Raw genomic sequence first — 19,360 nt, forward strand, 5'->3', positions numbered from 1 at the left:
TCAATCCTGCTCTGCTGTAGAACCTTGACTCACTGAGCCTGGCTACTCCTCCTTCCTCCCAGAGAAGGCAAGATGACATTTGAAGCATCATGGTTGGCCTGCCCTTGACCACACCCCAAGGCTCCACCAGGAAGAGTAACTGAAGTCCTCTGCAGCCCAGACAGTTCACAGAGAGCCAAAAGGGAATTGGGGAGATGATTAAAGATCACCTCCTATGGCAGAATTGTGAGTAGAAAGGCTCACAGGGGCAAAATAACCAGGGCCTTCCTCCCCACCACCTGCGACCCTCTAGAAGCCATGAGTGAATCAACATTTGGAAATGTTTTATTGTATGAACCTCCTTGAGTCAATGCTGGGGGGAGAAAGGGCAGGGAAAGTAAAAAGTGAGGCCAAACAATTTAACATGACCCTAAATGGCTGGGTTTGCAGGATATCCATAAGCTAGCTATCGCCGTTTTTTTGATGCCATTGGTCTTCTTGGAGAATGAAAGATACACAATAGTAACAACACCAAACTACTTAAAGACTGCCCAGGCCTGGGGAAAGGAGAGCTGTTTAAACTGGTTTCCAATTATGTTTCTTTCGCTGATTCTGTTCCTGAGTTTAAAAAGAAAGAGATTGCACTTTAGTACAGCAAGGCCCGTCTGTTTGCTTCTGTGTGGGGGGCCAATAGTGACGCAGAACAGATTCAGGGAAGGTATGGGATTTCCAAGTGGGATGGGGTTTAGGGCTAATCTGCTTGGATAAATCCAGCCTAACTATACCCCTTAGACTTTAAACAAATGCCCAAAGCCAACTAGAAAGAGATGGAGCTGGAAGGGGAAAGGTGGCTGGCCCTCTTAAGGGATTTAACACCTTCCTGGAGATTATTTTGGTATTAGGTGAGCACATAGACATCAAGGAGAATGTGAGATTTCCCAGAACCTGACTCTTATTGGGACTTGGATCAGGCTAGTGGCCAGCAGCACCACCTGGTGGTTAAATGACATCCACTTTATTCTCCTGATGTACCTTTGTAACCTTGTCAAAAAAAGAAATAAGGTTACACTGGAGTGAGGTCTACTCTTTTTTTTTTAAGCAATCAGGGTTAAGTAACTTGCTCAAGGTTACACGGCCAGCTATTTCTGGGTGTGGTGCTGAGTGTCTGAGCCCAGGATTTGATCTCCAGGTCGTCCCAACACTGGAGCCGGTACTCTTACTCACTGAGCCACCTGGCCGCCCCTAAGCAATTGGGGTTAAGTAACTTGCTCAAGGTTACATGGCCAGGTGTTTCTGGGTGGGTGCTAAGTGCCTGAGCCCAGGATTCGATCTCCAGGTCGTTCTGACACTGGAGCCGGTGCTCTTACTCACTGTGCTACCTGGCCGCCCCGAGGTCTACTCTTGATGAAGCTCTTTATCATCACTGTGAAAACCTTTCCAGATGTTCACTGCCTCTTTGACAATGCATTCTAGAATTTTCTTGGGAACTGAAGTCAAGCCTACTGGCCTATGGTTTGAAGATTTCGTTACACACACACACACACACACACACACACACCTTTTTTAAGAATCAGAGCATTTGTCCTTCCCCAGGCCCATGACGCCTCTCCTGCCTTACCAGTTGTGTGGTCTGGGGTCCCAACTTCCTCATTTGTAAAAGGAGAGGGCTGGACTAGAGGGTCCCCAAGACCCTGTCTAGCTCTGACAGTCTGTTCTAAGGGGCCTTGAGGCACTGGTATCATAGGTTGCATGTTCCAAGGTTTCTTCAATCTTGGATGCTTTAGGAGACCATGAATTCACTCCTGGGTCCTAGGAAGGCGCCCGCTGGGTTGCAGAGAGATGGGTGGTGGTAGCAGCAGGGTAGTGCCCAGGCTTCTATCCCCCCCCTCACTATCCAAGGGCAAGCAGGAGAACCCTGACCCTCCCTCTGGACTCCAGGCTGTTGCTATTCCCACAGCTGAAAATTCCACCAGCTCTTTGTGTTCCTGGATCCCCCTACTGACTCTCCTGGGCTTGTGCTCAGGCAAGAGTCCAGAGATCCTCTTCTCTGCTTTCCGACCCCTTCACCCAACCCTGCATCTCTCCCAACCTGACGCCAAGTGGAGGGTACCTAACAGTCTTTATCTTCTTGCCAGTTTTGTCCCAGTCAGTCAACAAGTATTAAGTGCCTACTGTGTACCAGGCACTTTGCTAATGATCCAACTTTCCAGGCTGTCAAAGCCAACCAAGAGAGCAGGACCCCAGAAAGAAAGGGAAAAAACCACATAGACACGCAGGCACCCAGGGCCAGAAGGGAAGGAATATGCTTTTTATATTATTTTTTCTTTAACAAGGCACAAAAATGAATTTTTTCTTTCTTTAAAAACAAAACATGAAGAAATCCACCACCAAACCTGACGGAAATAAACGATACTTTCCAAAGGGTGGGGACTGGCCATGTTGGGAAGGGAATCTCTGCCTGCCTTGATTTCCCCCAGGTACCCAGATCAGCCACCACCTCAAGGCCCCTGCCCCATAACCAAGTATCTGTAGCTTCAAGCCTTACCCCCCCACTGGAATATAAGACACCTTCAGTCACTGGTCAAAGACTGGGCAGAGCCGGGACAAGGTCTTCTTGAGGGACTGGAGAAATCTGTGGCCACTGAACATGGCCCTGAGCCATGTAGAGACCCCTGGGTTGGAGTTCAGAAGATTCCAGTTGTATAAACTCAGACAAGTCATGGGGCTCTAAATCCTCTGAAGCCTCACTGGGACACGAGCACCATTTCGGAGAGAAGGAAGGTTAGATAAAGAATGAAAATATTGTTACCCGGCCTGGGATCCTTGAAGGTGGTGGGAGGGGGTAGAAGAAGGAAGGATATGGTGAGGAACCTTCCCATGAGGCTCCTGCTCACCGGGAGGGGAAGGAACAAAAGCCAGCTTTTGTGGAACACAAGACAACAGAGGGTTAGGGACCCTGGATCTTTGGATCGGGGGTCTGGAAATGGAAAGGAAGGCTCTCCCCACCCAGGATTAAGGGGCCACATTGTTCTCTGCTGAATGGGTGTCTGTGTGCTTGTGGGTGATTGTGTGCTGACCTATGACTGACCACGAGATTGCAGGTGTGGCTGGGGGAGTGTGGTAGGATGGAGGGATGACTGCTTAAGTGTGGCTGTGATGGTATGTGTGTACGTGTGTGTGGGGGGGGGGTATGTGTGTGTGAGAGAGACAGACAGACACAGAGACAGAGACAGAGAGAGATAGAAACAGAGAGACAGACAGAGACAGAGAGAGATAGAAAAACAGAGACAGACAGACAAACAGACAAGACACATAGCCAGAGACAGAGAGAAAGAGGCTGACTATGTGGGTGGGTAGTTTGGGTAGGGCTATGCCGACGTGTCTGGGTGGGAGGAACCGCAGGGGTTTAAATATGCAGGCAGACACAGAGAGAGGCATCACTTTCCATCCACTGTCCTGTGGGAGACACAAGCAGAGAGCAAGGTGAGGCCTCGTCAGGCTGGCTGGGCTCACACCTCCCATCATCCCTCTTTCTCATGGCCTGTCTCTGACTTCAGAGACCACCCCAACCCCATCTAAGAGCTGGTGTCATCCAAGATTGCACTTTGCAGGTAACCTGGCTGTGAGCCCCTCATCAGACTCATCAGATTCTCTTGGACTGGTCTTCAAAGACCAGGCAGTCATCTCCAGGTGCCATCAGGCACCCCATCACACAGCCACACACCTTCATGGTCATAAAGCAGCACCCAACCAAGCCCAAATCCACACAGGAATACATTGTATCAAGGGCTTCCTCCTTCCTCCCAAATGAATGAGCTACATGCCACAAGCCCTAGTTTCCACTAAGAGTAAAACACATCCCCATCCAGCACTCTATGCTCCAGCAGAAGGTGGCCTAGATCTCTGGCCCCGGCAGGAGCAGGCTTGACTGTGGACTCCAGGATGAGGGCAGTAGGCTAGAGTTAAAGAGGACTTTCTGGACAAGGGCTGGGGAGGAACATTAGACAAGCAGATGCCCAAAGGAGACAAGAATCTCCCACTGCCCAGGGGGTGGGGAGGGGCTCTATCTGGGATGACCCTTCACACCTACACACCCCAACCCTGCCTGGGACCTGCCCCCTGCCCTACCTGGGCTAGTCCGGCTCACACGCCTATCTCATTTCTTCCTCATCTTCTTCCTCCTCGCCTTCCTCCTCCTCCTCCTCTTCTTCCTCCTCTTCTGGGCGCCCACGGTTCTTGGACCCCTCACCAAGCTCAAAGTTGCCCTCAATGTCCAGCACCTGCAGGTGCATCAGCCTTTTAAAGGTGCTTTCCCTCACAGCACCCACAGCCAGCTTGTTAAACCTGCACAGAGCAAGAAGATGAAATTCAACTGGGATAAATGCAAAGTCTTGAGGGGCAGGATGGCAAAGTACACAGAGAGTTGACCTTGAAATCAGGAAGCCCTGAGTTCAAATCCAGCCTCAGATACTTATTAGTGGTGTGGCCCTGGGCAAGTCACTGAAACTGCCTCAGTTTCCTCAACTGTAAAATGGGGACAATAATAGCACCTACCTCCCAGGGTTATTATGAGGATCAAACAAGAAAATTATTGTAAAGTATTTAGCACATTGTCAGCCATATATAATAATAATATATCAATATCTGGTTATAAAAAAGTTTAAGTGGGCTTAAACATCCATTTTACAAGTATTATATATGTATACATATATACATATCTATACAAGTATATCTTATACTTATATAGAAGTATAAGACTTGGCTGGACACTAGTTCATCTGAAAAGGATCTGGGGGTTTAGGTGGACCACAAGTTCAACATGAGTGTTATAAAGCAGCAAAAAGGGGGGGGGGGGAGGCTAATGCCTTTTTTTAGCCTCTTTTAGGCTGCATTTAGTAAGAGAGGTATGGTGTCTAAAGCTTTCAAGGTGATAAGAAGGTCAGACTACATTTGGAGGACCGTTTTCACTCTGGGTGGGTGACACATTTTAGCAAAGATGATTGATAAGACCTTACAAAAGTTGGCAGTCAGGATAATGAAGGGCCCCAAGAGCCAGCCACACAGGGATCAACTGAAGGAACTGGAGGTACTTAGTCTAAAGAAAAGGAAGCTTGAGGGAATATGATGCCTGTCTTTAAGCACCTGAAAGACTGTTGCGGATAAAAGGGCTTGACTTGGATGTGCTTGGCACAGAGGCCAGAACTAGGGAGGCATCAGGAAGCTGTGCTTGGCCCAGCGTCAGGAGACACTTCAGAGTTCTTCATGTGTGGGAAGGGCCACCTCACTGAACATCCTGAAGGAAAGGCTGGATGACCATTGCTTGGGTTTGTGGTTCTAGAAAATCTCCTTCAAGTAGAGGTCAGACTAGCTGCTTGCTAAGCCTCCGTGCCATGCTGAGAGGCTGGAATTCAGGGGTCTAAAACTAGGACATGGACTCTTGGACCAGGACTTCAGCCAAAGGATGATAGGTTCTTGGTCAGGGACACTGGGCATCTAAGAAGGCTGGCAAAGCTGTATTTGCCAAGAGACTGGTGCCTCTGACCCGACGTGGATGTGGAGCGAGAAGGAGGAAACATCCCACATACGTCTGCTGAGCCAGAGACCACAGAGAGGAGAATGCAGGAAGAAAGACATCCAAGGAGATGACAATTGTCCATCCAACACTCATCTGCCCACAGACGTCAACCTTCAATGCAAAGATTGGGCTTCAGGACTCCAACAGTACAGGTGTGACAGGGGATGAAAATGTAGCAATGGGAAGGGCTGCTGTGGTTTTTCTTCCAATCAAGGCCTGTTTGTGATGACATAGAGAGCTCCAATGTAAGCTGCCGACACAAAGGGGATGTTGTTTGCAACTTAAAGCATCACAGCATCTGAGATTCAGACCTGGAAAGGACCTTAGAGGTCATTTAACAGATGAGGAAACTGAGTCACAAAGAGGTTAAGTGACTTGCCCCAAGTCATACATACAGTTGGTAAGTGTCTAAGGCAAGATTTGAATTCAAGTTTTCTTGATTCCAAGTCCAGCACCCTAGCCACAATGCCCCCTAACTTCTTCATTGCCCATAGTCATACAGTCAGTATATGTCAGAGGCAGACCCTGAACCTGATGCCAAGGCTGGGCCTCTATCCACTCTACCAGGGACTCTTTCCCTTTTTTGTGTCCAGGAGCCCTTTGGCTGCAAGGATCCCTTCTCAGAAGACTGTTTTTAAATGCACAAAACAAAAGCCATAAGCTTACAAAGGAAACCAATTCTATGAAAATGAAGATGTCATTTTCCCATCCAAGTTCATCTGGAATCTGTCCATGAACCTCCTTCACCCCAGGTAAAGAGCTCCTCCAGTATATTGAGCTGCAGAGCCATGGAAAGATGAGACTTCTTATTTAAAACAGAGACTGGACCCAAAGGAAAGAGCAAGATATCAAGAAAATATACCTTGTGAAGAAATCTAAAATCTGGAATGAGGAAGGATGATGGAGAACACTTGGGTGAAGATAAATGAAGATAAAGACACAATATTGTGGGAAGGGTAGGCTACATACCACCTAGACAGAGGGAGGAAAGAGATTGTGAGTCCTGGAGACAGAAAGGATAGGAATCTTTATGACAGGAATGGTGGTGGGAAGCGGGGGAGGGTGGTAGGAGCCAGAGCACTGTCTGTGGTCTGATGTACACCCAAGTCTGGCAAGAATAGATTTCAAAGAATTCAGAGGCAGAAATTCACACATGGAGCACTGTATTCCATTCTGGACAGAGATTTTAGAAAAGACCTTGACAAGATAGAACCCAAGTAGGGGATGGGATCAAGTATGGGGAGGGCACTCAAGACCATGTCAAAAGAGGTTCAACTGAATGAAATGAAGGTGTTTAACCTCGAGAAGAAAAGTCTTGGGGCGACATCATAGCTGTCTTCAAATATCCGAAGGCTGCCATTTAGAGAACAGAACCAGGATGGAGAGGCAGAAGCTGCAGAAAGGTAGATTTCAAATCAGTAGAGAGAACTTCCTAGCACTGAGCTGTCCAACAGTGAAAAGAGCTGAGTCCTTAGGTAATGAGGTTGTTGGGGAGAAGAGGCTGGCTAGCCCTGTCAGAGCTGTTTAAGGTGAGAACTCTTGCTCAAACATGGATTGGACCAGGGGACCTCTGAGGCCCTGTTCCAGTACTGAGGTTCTGGGGTAAGATCAGAAACCCAGCAAATAACAAGACTGACCTGAAGATCCTGAGTCTCCATTTTCTGTTTCTCCCACAATTCCAAGTGCATAACTGGGCACACAGTAGGCACTCAATAAAGACTTGTTGATTCTAATCTTGGCTCTGCAGCTAAGCCATTGTGTCACCCTGGGCACACAAAGTCTCCATTTCTTCCTCTGTAAGATGGGGGGCTGAGTTCAAGAATCTCCCACTCCTCTTCTAGTTCTGACATGTTCTAAGGTCCTGTCCACTCCAATAGTCTACATTCTAATAATCTGTGTTAAAATGATTTGAACCAAGAAAATCCTGGCCTGGGATGTGGGTGGTGGGGAGGGGGCACTCTGGAGAACAGGTACAAGGAGAAGTACTCAGAGGAAACCCAAGGTTCCCTGGGCATGTCCTGGATCCTGGGAGCCCCGCCCAGTCTCCTACCTGAGAAAGATCCCCTTGAGATTGGGGGTCGACTCAAAGGCATTTTCAGCCACGGTGCTAATCTTGTTGTTCTGTAGGTAGAGGTACTCCAGGGACTCGGGCAGGCCCTCTGGGATCTCTGTGAGCTGGTTCCCGGCCATGTTGAGCAGCTGAAGGGGGTGTGGGGAGATGGGGAGATAGATAGGAAGGGGTTAAGAGGAGACGGAGCGGGATTTAATTCCTCTAGATTTGAAGAAGAGTCAAGAATGGGGCAAGAATGGGAGTACCATCCCGAGCCTCCAGATCCCCCACCCTCCCTCTGCCCCACAGATTGATTCACCACATTAGCTTGTAAGAGACAGGGCTGGATCCTGTTACACGATAGTACACAGGTTATGGCCCCATTTTACAGAAGAGGGAGGGAGCTGCCACCCAGAGACTTCCCCAGATCACATGGCTGCACATGTGAGAGTCAAGCCTGGAGTGTCCAGCTGGGAGTAAGGAGACTTGGGTCTACGTGACCTTCATCGGGTTGCTTCAGCTCAACAAAGCTTCAGTGATTACCAACCAGGTGCAAGGCATTCTGACGTCACAAGGGCATCGATTTGGAGGCTTTAGAGCTGGAAGGTCATCTGGTCCAAGCCTCTCCTGTACAGATGAGGACACTACCCTGGGTCCTGTAACTAGTCAGTGTCAGAGCTGGGATTCGAACGCTCCAATCTTCCCAACTCCACGGCCAGGATTTCATTCACTACTCCACTGATCGGCCTGATGAGAGGGAGGTGCAGGGGGGACAACTACTCAAATAACTGATAAGAGGGGTGAGTGTGATAAATGAGAAGGGGACAGTCTGGGCAAATTACTACAAGAAAAGTTGGGAAAATAAAGAGCATGTGCAGGAAGGCTTCCTGATGGAGGGGTCATCTGAGTTAGGTCTTGAAAGGAGGGGACTTCAGCAGATGGAGATGGAAGCTACATTCCAGGCACTGAGGATATCATGAGTAAAGAAACAGAAAATGAGAGAGCGATGGGAGCGTTTCAGCTCCTCTTGTTTCTCGTGTGGGGATCTGGTCTCTCCCATTGAAGTGTAAGTTCCCTTAGGGCACGGACCCTATCCTCCTCTGGTGTCCCTCCTGCCATCCTGTCCCCAAGTCCAGCACAGGGCTAGGCACACAGACGACACTCCCACAATGCGTGCTGAATTGAACTAAGCCTCAGACTGGTCTCCCTGACACCAGTCTCTCCTGGTTCCAATCCACTCTTTCTACAGCCTCCAAATGATGTTCTTCAAGCCTGGGTCTGACCACGTCACTCTCCTTACTGCCCATAGGATCTGTGTTTGATCAAACACAGACTCCTGTACAGTCTGGCTCCAGTCAGAGCTTGCGTGCTTCTTGTGTGTGACTTTCCTTTGCACACTCGCTGGTTCAGCCAAGCAGGCCCATTTGGGGTTGCCCAAAGCCAATGGTCCATTGCCCACCTCTGCCTACACCCAGACTGTCCCTGGAGCAGGGAATGCATTCTCTGCCACCTCATAGTCCCTTAGAAGGTTGTGTGAGCCCTAGGATCTATGGGAAGACACGCCTGATCCTGCCAAGTCTGAGAACCCCCAAGTTACTTAGAATCAACCACTAAGGTTGGCACTAAGGACATGGCACTTCCCCCCAAGAGAACGGAAGCTCCTTAGTTGGGGTTTCATTTCTTCAGTGGTTTTAGCTCCAGCACCTAACAGTGGCTGGCACACAGTAGGTGCTTAATTAATGCTTGCTGAATTAAACTGAATCCTGGAGGATCACAGGGTCACAAATTTGGAGGAAAAAAAAGAATTTGAGTCTACCACACCCTCCTTTATAAGGAAAGGGAGGTCCAAAGAAGGAAAAGACATATCCAAGGCCACACAGGCAGTAAGAAGCTGCACCCATTCTCCTGCCTCACAGACAAGTCATTAAAAAATGTTAGGCAGCAGCACAGAGCCCTGGGACACTCCACTAGAAACTACCTTGCAAGCCAACATTGAGCCATGAAGGACACTTTGAGGTCTAGCTTGTGTCCCCCTGCCTTGTCCACAAGAGGAACAGGAAAGAATTTGTCAAATGCTTTGTTAAAACCTATATGAACTCTTTCTAACACATACCCCATAACTTCACTAAGAGGAAGTGTTTGGTAGCCCAACCAGTGCTGAACCTGGGATCTGGAAGGACCTGGATTCAAATCCTGACACCTAGACTCATTCAGTGTATGGCCTGGAGCATTTCATCTCTCTGAGACTCTGTTTTGCCAGCTGTAAAATGGGAATAATAACATTTCCACTGCTTCCTTCAAAGGATGTTGTAAAGCTCTGCATGAGTTCATATTCCAATCCTTCCATTTTACAGGGGAGGAAACTGAGGCCCATGGGAGTGAGGTGATTTGTCCAAGGCCACACAGATAGTATCAGAGGCAAGATTTGAACTCAGGTCCTTTAACTCAGAACCAATGTTCTTCCCACTGTACAATGCTGACAGGGTGTCTAGACTGACCCTACCCTGGTCACCTCCTCTGGACACTGGACACACTCCAGGTTGTCCACCAACCAATCAATCCACAAGCATTTATGAAGTTACTATTCTATGCCAAGTGCAGAGCTAGGCATTGGGGGTACAGAGAAGAAAATGCCCTCAAGAAGCTGAGATGCCAGTGGGAGGCTCCCCTCCCCCCACTTCCTGTGGAGCTCTGGGGGAGCCAGTGGAGGCCATCACCCACACAGCGACTGCTCTGCCTGTGGCCTAGCGTTCAGGGTCAGCCCTGCCTGTCCCCACACCCCCAGGAGCGGAAATCAGGAGAGGAGGGAGCTGGGGCCAGCTGCATGACTAACTCCCACGCTGGCCTGGGTCCCCCTCAGCTGGGCTGGCAAGCACACCAGAGGCTGTTCTGGAGCCGAGTCCCTCCAGCCAGATGACGGAGCTTCCCGTGGCCTCCGGCCTCCTGATCCTCACCCCGCTATTCCAGGAGGGGCCCAGGAGGCAGCCATGCCTCTGCTTCCCACCCCTGGCCAGAGGGGAGAGGACGGTTCAGCAGCACTCAGGGCAGGGGGCCGACTCTGGGCAGACACAGCCCTGGGAAGAGCCTGGAGACAAGGCTCAGCCGATGAATTGAACATTGGACATTCTCTCCTTTTTCCCATCGAATAGGACCAAACGGCCGCCTTCCTCATGGATGTTTATTGGGTGATCCCAGCCCCTCCTCGAGGCCTCTCCTGGCCCCCACAGCTGGTGCCGCCCCCCGCCCCAGCTGCTCTTCCTTATCTCTGAATCTCTCACCACTAGCTTGCTGTCTCTCCCCCCTTGGGCTTCCCACTGCCCACTCCTCGGGGGCACAGGCCGTGTTTCTGCTTTTCCTGGCATCTCTCACACTCAGTAGAGGGTGGGCCCCAAGGGAAACCAAGGACAGCAGAACCACGGGACCAGTGAGGGGGAGACAGCAACTCCCCTGCGCTAGAGCAGGAGGAAACAGAAGCAAAATGGAGGTCAGGGGGGCCTTCTGTGAGAGCTGTCAAAGGGGAAGACTGGTGTCCTAAATGAGGAAGTCAGGTGTCGATCTAATGGCCTGGAAGACCCGAGTTCAAATCCCAACAGATACTTAGGATCTGTGAAAGTCACCAAAACCTCTTTGTGCCTCAGTTTCCCCATCTATAAAATGATGATCATAACAGCGTCTACCTGCTAAGGTTGCTGTAAAGGTCAAATACAAACATCTGTAAAGTACTTTGTGAACCTTAAAGGGCTTCTGCCCCTGGGATAGCCCCTGGGCTCCCCCTACCAGCGGCCCCAAGGCTCAGCTGAGAAATGGGGCCATGCTTGTTTCCAAGTGGTCAGAGGACCAGAAGGCTAAAGGCAGTACAGTGTTCCCAAAGCCAGGAACACCTGGGTTCTAGTCCTGCTTCTGATTCATCCTGGCTATATGACTCTGGCCAAAGCTCTCAACCTCTCCGTGCTCTGGACAACTCTCTAGGACTATGAGATGCCAGATGAGAGCCTGGGGGAGGAAGTCTCACCATCCAGCAGCGACATGAGAACAGTGAGGAAATCTCAGGTCCTGTCCCATAGGAACTGGCTTTGAAGGTGGGGGGATCTCACATATACATCATCCAGTCCAACACTCTTGTTTCACAGATCTGGAAACTGAGTCCCAGAGAGGGGGAAAATGACTCACCCTAAGTCACTTGAGTAGCAGAACCAAGAATTGAACCCAGGGTCCATGCCCTGCTTACTATACCAGCCTGCCTCTCAGGTGGGCACCAGGGAGACCAGATCCCAAGGCTGAGCTCTCAGTGAGCCTGAGGTCACTGGGACAGAGATGTGGACAGGACCTGAGAGCTCCCACTCTTGTCCAGGCTGAGCAGAAGCTGGTGGTCAAGAGGAGCCACACTGGCTTGGGAGTCAGAAAATCTGGGTTCTGCTGGAGTGCTGCTCTGTCCTGGGACATGTGTGCCCTGTGGGTCTCCCCATTCTCATTTACAACTTGGGGACCCATCACCCTCCTCCTGCACATCTCCTGGGCTTATTGCTAAAAAAAAAAAAAAAGAGCTTTGTCAGTAAGGAAACACTCTAGAAACATGCACAACAATGATTTCTCCACCATAAAGAGAAAGGAAGCCCCTGGTGGGCAGGCTCAGCTGTTCTCCTTCTTGCCATGGGCCCCATTTCCTCTCAGCTATTCCTTCAGATGCTGATCACCAAGGATCAAGACCCTCTTGGGCTTTCTCTTGTCCAGGCAAACAACAGCCAAACCACAGAGCTGCACTCCCAGCACGAGACCCTCATTTCACAGAGGGGGCAAGAGAAGCCCAGACAAGGAAAGTGACTTACATGAAGTCACCCAGCTAGAAAGTGTCTAATGAATCTATACCAAGGTAGTTAGTGACTGGTGGCTTAGCAGCTATCCCGCATACCTTCTGAGGTCTGGTATCACTGGGACCATACACAAATGACCTTCCAACTTTGTCAGACCCAGGAGAGGCATGTCCCATTGACACTGCCCTTAGGGAAGCCAAGGTCCTGTCTACACCAACACGGGGCCTCAAGGAGACCAGGAGTGGCCCTCTCTGCCTACCTATCTCTTCCAACATGCCGGGGACCTGAGGCCCCATTGATGAGGGCACAGCCTCCAACGAGGAAGATCCAAGCCCATCCTGGAGGCCTGTGCCTTTCTAAAAATTCTAGGCACGGCTAGATCAATAGCACGTTGTAACGACAATAGCCAATATTTCAGGTCTGCAAAGCTCTTTATATATGCTAACTCAATTTACCCTCACACCCCTGGGAGTGCCATCATTATCCCCATTTTACTGACGAGGATACTGAGGCTGAATGAGGTGACGTGACTTACCTACAGTCACACATCTCACAAATGTCTGAGGCAGGATTTGAACTCATCTGTCTGCCTGCCTCTTCTTTGTATCTGGGCCCATAACGTATGACCGATGTGCAAATCCCCTCCTCTAATGCAGGCTGCAGATCCTCCGTAAGTGCCTCAGGCACTGAGGTCAGGCAACTTGTCCAGGCTCACAAAGTTAGTATGTATCACAGGAGGGACTTGAACCCAGGTCTCCTGTCTGCTAACCCCACTAACCCCATCCCCTATATATGCGTAATATTGCACATATTGCATGCCTAATGTACCTGACCTCTTCATGATAAAAGTGGATGCTGGATTTCATGGGATATGTACATGTTAGGAGGTTGAAGGTGAAGGAGGTGTGTGGTTAGATGGGAAGGATGGAGGGACACAGCCCAGACCCTCCCCCACCCCTTGAGTGTTCTAATAAACCCCAGGCTATTAACTGGAGTCCCAAGGCTCCCGATCCCAGTTCAGCCAATTAATATCTGTGTGCTCTCTGTGGGCCTCAGTCTTCCCAGCTGGAAGAGGACAAATTGGCCTAGATTGGGTCACCCCTGCCCTAGATGATCCCCAGGTTCCTCCCAGCTCTAACCCCTGGACCCTGCCCGGCCCTCCAGCTATAGCCCCAGCCCCTCGCCTCTGCAGGGCCCAGGCTGTAGGGCTGGCGGGCGGCTGGCACCGGGCCCTACCTGGAGGCTGCTGAGGTCGGCCCAGGTGCGCGGGGTCACCGCCCGGCTCTTCAGGCGGTTGTTGGTGAGGTACAGCTCCCGCAGCTGGACCATGCTGGCCAGGGCCCCCCGAGCAACGGCCTCCAGGTAATTGCTCTTCAGCTTGAGCACCTGCACGTTCTTGGGAAGGCCCAGAGGTAGCGTCTGCAGGAGGTTTCCCGACAGGTCCAGGGACTTGAGCAGACGCAGTTTGCGGAAGGCATCCCGGTGGATCTGGGGGCTCGTGATCCTGTTGTAGCTGAGATTGAGCTCCTCGAGGAAGTAGGTGGTGGCGAAGTCATTCCGAGCGATCCCGGAGATCTGGTTGTGCAGAATCATGAGGGTCTTGACCCGGCGGGGGAGCCCGCTGGGCACTCGCTCCAGGACGTTGTTGTACAGGTGCACGGTGTGAAGCTTCTTCAGGCCCTGGAAGGCCTGCGGGTGGATGCCTTTGGCCTTGAGCTTATTGCTGTGAAGAAGCAGGTACTCCAGATTCCGGATCTGGGTCAGTACATCGGGACCTACAGTCCGGATGGCGTTCTTCTCCAGGTGCAGAAGCACAATGTTACGAGGCAGGCCCGCAGGGATCTCAGACAGGTTGTTGCTGGACAGATCAAGGTATTCAAGGCTGGAAAGTTTCCTGGAGGAAGAAGGGGAAGGCAAGACTGAGGCTCACCAGAACTGAAACCCAAATTCTAGTCAGCGCTTGTAAATCACCAACCTCAGCACCTATGCAGAGTCTGCAAAGGAAGGGCTGGCCTTGGAGTCAGGAAGGTCTGCATTCAAGGCCCTCTTCTGACGTCCCTGGGCAAGATCCTTCATCTCTCAATGTTCTAGGTAACTTTCTACATTGCAAAGAAGGCATGACCTTTATTGGTAAAGAAATTTTCCTCAGCTGGGAATTCTGTGTATCAGTGAAATCACAAGCACAGTCCCTACCCTTATCCTTACACTTCTGTTACCAAGCTTAACCATTTGAGTAAGGCCTCAGACTCCTCATCTCAAATGGGCTCAATGACCTCTGCACAGATGACCCCAGTCCTTGTCCGGAGCAGAAGCCCAGATTCACCAGTGCCTGCTGGACAGCTCCAACCCAAGGTGCGGGACTGGGGTCCAAGACAGAATCAAGAGGCCAAAACAAAGTCATTCTGTTCCCCACCAAACCCACCCCCTGTTTCTTTGTAGGATGTCACTATCTTCCCTAAATAATCTCTGGCTTCTTTTGCTCCTTCAAGGCAAGTCAAGAAGCATGTTTCCACTTCATTGACCCTCACTTCTCAGATTCAGCCAAGTTTTGTCCATTCAACTCCACGTTCTCTCTCAATTCTTCCCTCCTTCTCTCTCCTCCCCCCCCCATTCCAGACTCTTCTCACCTCACCCCTAGGCTACTGCAACAATTGGCCTTAATTGATCTTCCTGCCTCCAGTCTCTCCCCTGTCCTGTCCATCTTCCATGAAGCCGCCAAAGTCGCAACTTGGCCATGTCCACTCCCCAGCTCAAAAATCTTGAATAGCTTCCTACTGCCCATGGGTTAAAATAATAACTCCTTGGCCTGGTATTCAAAGGCATTCACCATCTGGCTCCCGCCTAACTTTTCACCTTTATTTCATACCACTGCCTACACATGTCCTAGGTTACTGTCAGACTGGCCTGCTTGCTGCCTCCCAAACTCACAGGCCGTTCCTCCTCTCTGCACCTTTAATGAACCAAAGGAGACAAACTCAAGTGGTGTCTTGACGTGGCCCCAGTCACACAGCCAGGAAGTGTCAGAGATAGGACTTAATCCCAGGCCTCCCAAGGGCCCCCTGCCACCTCCCTCTGCTCTGCTATTCCAAGCTGGTTATCCCCACTCCACCTTTCAACTCCCTCGTCACTGCCCCAGTCTTCCACTTCGTCCCACTTTCCTCCAAAAAGACTGTGTTCAGTCCACGTGCCTCCTCCTCCCCTCCTCACCCTAGGGGCCAACAGAGTCCAGAACTCTCCCAAGTTCAAGAAACCTCGCCCTGCCTACAGCCAACTTCTCTGAGGACAGGGGAGTTACTGGAAGTCTGGGAGTCTTCTGGCTGGGCGCCCCAGCGTGGCCTGACAAGCCCTGGCCCCAGTTCTCCAGCACAAGACCCAGAGGTCAGCAGCAGGCCAGGGACTTGGCGCCTGGCCCAGGCCTTCAGAGAAAAACTGGCCCCTGACCACACTTCCTCCTGCTGAGTCAGGGGGCATGAGAGTGAGATGGCAGACTTCTCCCCTTCCACTAGCCTCATTGTCACAACAGCTTCATCTTTACAGCATCATATCTTGTAGAATCGTTTGAGGACTAGACCATGGTTTCCATTTTATAAATGAGGAACTGGTGTTGTCCCAGGTCACATGTGGCCCCAAATCCCCATTTCAAGTGCTGACTCTGGGCCTTGGGGAATCAGCTCTAAATGGCATCTTCGGGAGAGACTTGTGTACCCAGATGGACCATAGCTCCTTAGGCGCTGGGGCTAGGCCTTGGCCAGGCTGCTTCCAGAGGATAAAGGGAGAGAACAAGAGAACACAGAACATGGGCACGAGCCAGGGACCTGTTTTCACCATCTCCTACAGCAGCTTAAGGCTAAAAACCACCTTCCTCACAAGAGCTCTATGAGATGTGGATTGTCAAAGTTACTCTCCCCATTTCACAGGTGAACTAACTGAGTTTCAGAAAGATGAAGTCCCTTGCCTAAGCTCACAGAGCCAAGACTAGAACCCATGTCTCCTGACTCCCAGGCCAATATCTTGAAGCCAGTCTAAAACCACGATGAGGTTTCAGCAAAAACCTTCTTTTCTCTCCCCAGCCATGAGTTTGCCCATGTACTTTGCTGGGTTTTCATATTCAAAATTTTCCTTTGGTTCCAGGGGTTTCCAGACTCGGAGCTGCAACACTAACCGCCATGGTTTCTTCTGGATACGGTAAGTTAGCATTTGTTGGTCCCAGCCCTTCTTGGCTCTCTTAGGGATGTTCTGGAGAGTGTGTAGGGTAGCGGCTGTATAGCCTGGGCCTTCACCCAGACCAGGATAAGAGGCAGCTGCTCACCAAGCCTATCCTCAGCGATGCTGCTAATGGCCACCTGTTCTCTGCCCTCCCCGAGGACTCAATGTGCTTCGTCCTGCTCTCTCCAGAAACTCGCCCATGACCCGGGAGATCTCCCATCTCTGTACCATGCCTGGAAGGTTTGCCCTCCTCATCTCCATCTCAGCTCAATCCCTGATTTCCTTCACAGCTCAGCTCAAAGACCACCTTTCTGCAGGCTGCCAACCTTCCTCTCCAGGGTTCCCTCACAGCTGTTCTTCATGGGTCTGGCATATACCTATCCATGTACAATGCCATCTCCCCCGGTGGAATGGAAACTTCTTGAGGGCAAGGACTATTTTACTTCTATCCCTTGATCCCCCTACTTAGAAGATGCTTAATAAATTCTTGCTAACTGACTGTAATTTTGCTAATCCTGGTGGAAATTGCCACATCCCCGTGAGTCAGACCCTCTGACATCTGAGGATGGTGAGCAAGGGTCAGATGTCCTGGCAGACATCTCTCTTGCCCTTGGCTCACATGCAGATGATCCGACAGTGACTCTGGCACACAGGGGAGTGAGAATCCCTGAGAAATGGGGGTTGGAACAGGCACCCATGAGCTGTGTGAGCACAGGTAAGTCAGGCCACCTGGGAGCCTCGGATGGTAATATTTACACTAACTGCCTCCCACGGGGACCATGCAGAAGGCATTGGAGCAACAATCACTTTTCTACAAGGCTGTTATGTAGCCCTTGCCAAGTACTACCCAGACATTAGCTCACCTGATGGGCGGCCCCATTTGGTAAAGCATGGAGGGTGATGGAAATGTGCACCACCACTAACGGCCAAAGCCAGCAGCTCCCAAGGGCCCTACTCTTCAGCCTTCAAGCTCATGTCTCTTTCCTTAACAATGGGCTTTCCCAAGAAAGGGGAATCATCAGGCCTGGAGGGGAGAAGAACAGGCTTGGGGGCTAAGAGAATGAGCCTGGCCAACTTTGGGGCTGGAAGTGGATGGGACCCTGGGTATGGTGTAGCAGATAGAAAGCTGAACTCAAGAGCTGGAAAAACTTGAGTTCAAATCCCAACTCAGCCACTTACTACCTGTCTGACTCTGGGAAAATCCCTTCTCATCTCTGGGCCTCAGTTTCCTCATCTGTAGAAGCAGAGAGTTGGCCTCCAGAGCTCCTATGGCCCCTCCCAGCTCTAAAGCTCTGACCCTGTGGCCTGAGGAGGAGGCTCACCAGAAGGTCTCATTGTCCATGCCTTCATTGGTCAGGTAGTTATTCTGTAAGTAGAGCTCCCGGAGGCTGGTGAGCTCACTGAAGGCTCCCGGTGGGATCTTCTCCAGCTTGTTGTTCTGAGGAGAGAGGGTGGGAAGGCAGCATGAGGGGAAGGAGCCTTGGAGACCATAGCAAGGCAGGAGAGGAGGGAAGGAGGGAGCGGGGTCCCAAGAGGAGGAAAGGGGCAGGAGGACCAGGCTTTCAGCTACCTGATGATGGGGAATTCTAGACTGCCTGATCCATGATTAATTCCCTTCATCTTAAACCTTTTCCTTTCTTGATGCTTTTATCTTCTGGTTCTCATTGAGACCTGGATCCTTCCTAGCTATGCCGCCTCCTGGCCTCCCACTTGCAGCACTGGCTGCCCTTTCTCTCATTCCTCCCTCCCCCTACTCTCGAGAAGAGGATGGGGACACTCCTGGTCACTTCCAAGCTCGTCCTCTCTCTCCATCCCTTGGTAATCTCTCCTCCTTCAATGTTCACTCAGCCACATTGACCACCCAATCCACATGCTAGTGGCTCTGGTCTCCAGACCTCCAGGCCACTGCCCTTCCTTCCTCAATGAGCTCAGCTCCTGGCTCACAGTCCTGCTCTCCTCCCTAGCTCCTGTCCTCACCCTGGGGGCCTTTGGCCTAGATAATGACACCCCCTCAGTCCCTCTGACCTCGAGGTTCCTCAGCCTGCTCATTTCCCATGATCCCCTCCTCACCCCGGTCATCTATGCAGACATGCGTCCATGTTCTACCATCACCTACAAAGGCACCGCCTCCATGTTCATGAACTCTATGACCTATCATTGGGTTCTCCCTCTGCCTGCACCCCAGGGTCTGTTCTCCGTCCACACCATGGGCTCCAATCCTCTGACCCCCCGGGTCTTTCCCAGGCCATTAGACTTGCACTGGCTTAATCCCCCTGCTTCATCCATCTCCTCTTGAACACTTCAGGAACCAGTCCTAATGGACACTGTCCTCTTTTCTGCGGCCGAGCCTCAGCCTTGGGTCACTCCTACCATCTATTGCCTTTACTCCTACTCACCTGCTGCTGGAAGAATGTGAAGAATCACGAAGCTGCTGACAGCCCACGAGGTCCCTTAATTAACTGGGCCTTCGTCTACGCAATCCTTTTATACCTCCCTAATTAACTCACCATCCCACCCTCTCAGGCAGCTCTCCTGAACCTTTCCATCCCTTCTCAAAGCTCCCAGGGCTCTCCTTTTCCCACCCTCTCAGGCAGCTCTCCTGAACCTTTCCATCCCTTCTCAAATCTCCCAGGGCTCCCCTTTTCTCACCCTCTCAGGCAGCTCTCCTGAACCTTTCCATCCCTTTTCAAATCTCCCAGGGCTCCCCTTTTCCCACCCTCTCAGGCAGCTCTCCTGAAC

The 19,360-nt window shown here is 51.0% G+C and overlaps 1 protein-coding gene across 1 annotated transcript in view; it reads right to left on the reverse strand.

The window, feature by feature from the left end:
- Positions 1-2,275: 2,275 nt before the first annotated feature.
- Positions 2,276-19,360, reverse strand: part of LOC138165335 (podocan-like) — a 44,962-nt gene continuing 27,877 nt past the window's right edge. The window contains exons 6-10 of the mRNA XM_069093548.1: positions 17,944-18,207; positions 13,652-14,309; positions 7,605-7,753; positions 4,108-4,323; positions 2,276-3,435 (exon numbers count right to left, since the gene is read on the reverse strand). Of these exons, the coding sequence (XP_068949649.1) occupies positions 4,131-4,323; positions 7,605-7,753; positions 13,652-14,309; positions 17,944-18,207 (1,264 nt within the window). The 3' untranslated portion in view covers positions 2,276-3,435; positions 4,108-4,130. The remainder of the gene's footprint in view (positions 3,436-4,107; positions 4,324-7,604; positions 7,754-13,651; positions 14,310-17,943; positions 18,208-19,360) is intronic.

The sequence above is a fragment of the Petaurus breviceps genome, unplaced genomic scaffold, assembly GCF_028583685.1.
Source record: "Petaurus breviceps papuanus isolate PSGF00001 unplaced genomic scaffold, PetGlider_PUasm1.0 208, whole genome shotgun sequence".
NCBI lineage: Eukaryota > Metazoa > Chordata > Mammalia > Diprotodontia > Petauridae > Petaurus > Petaurus breviceps.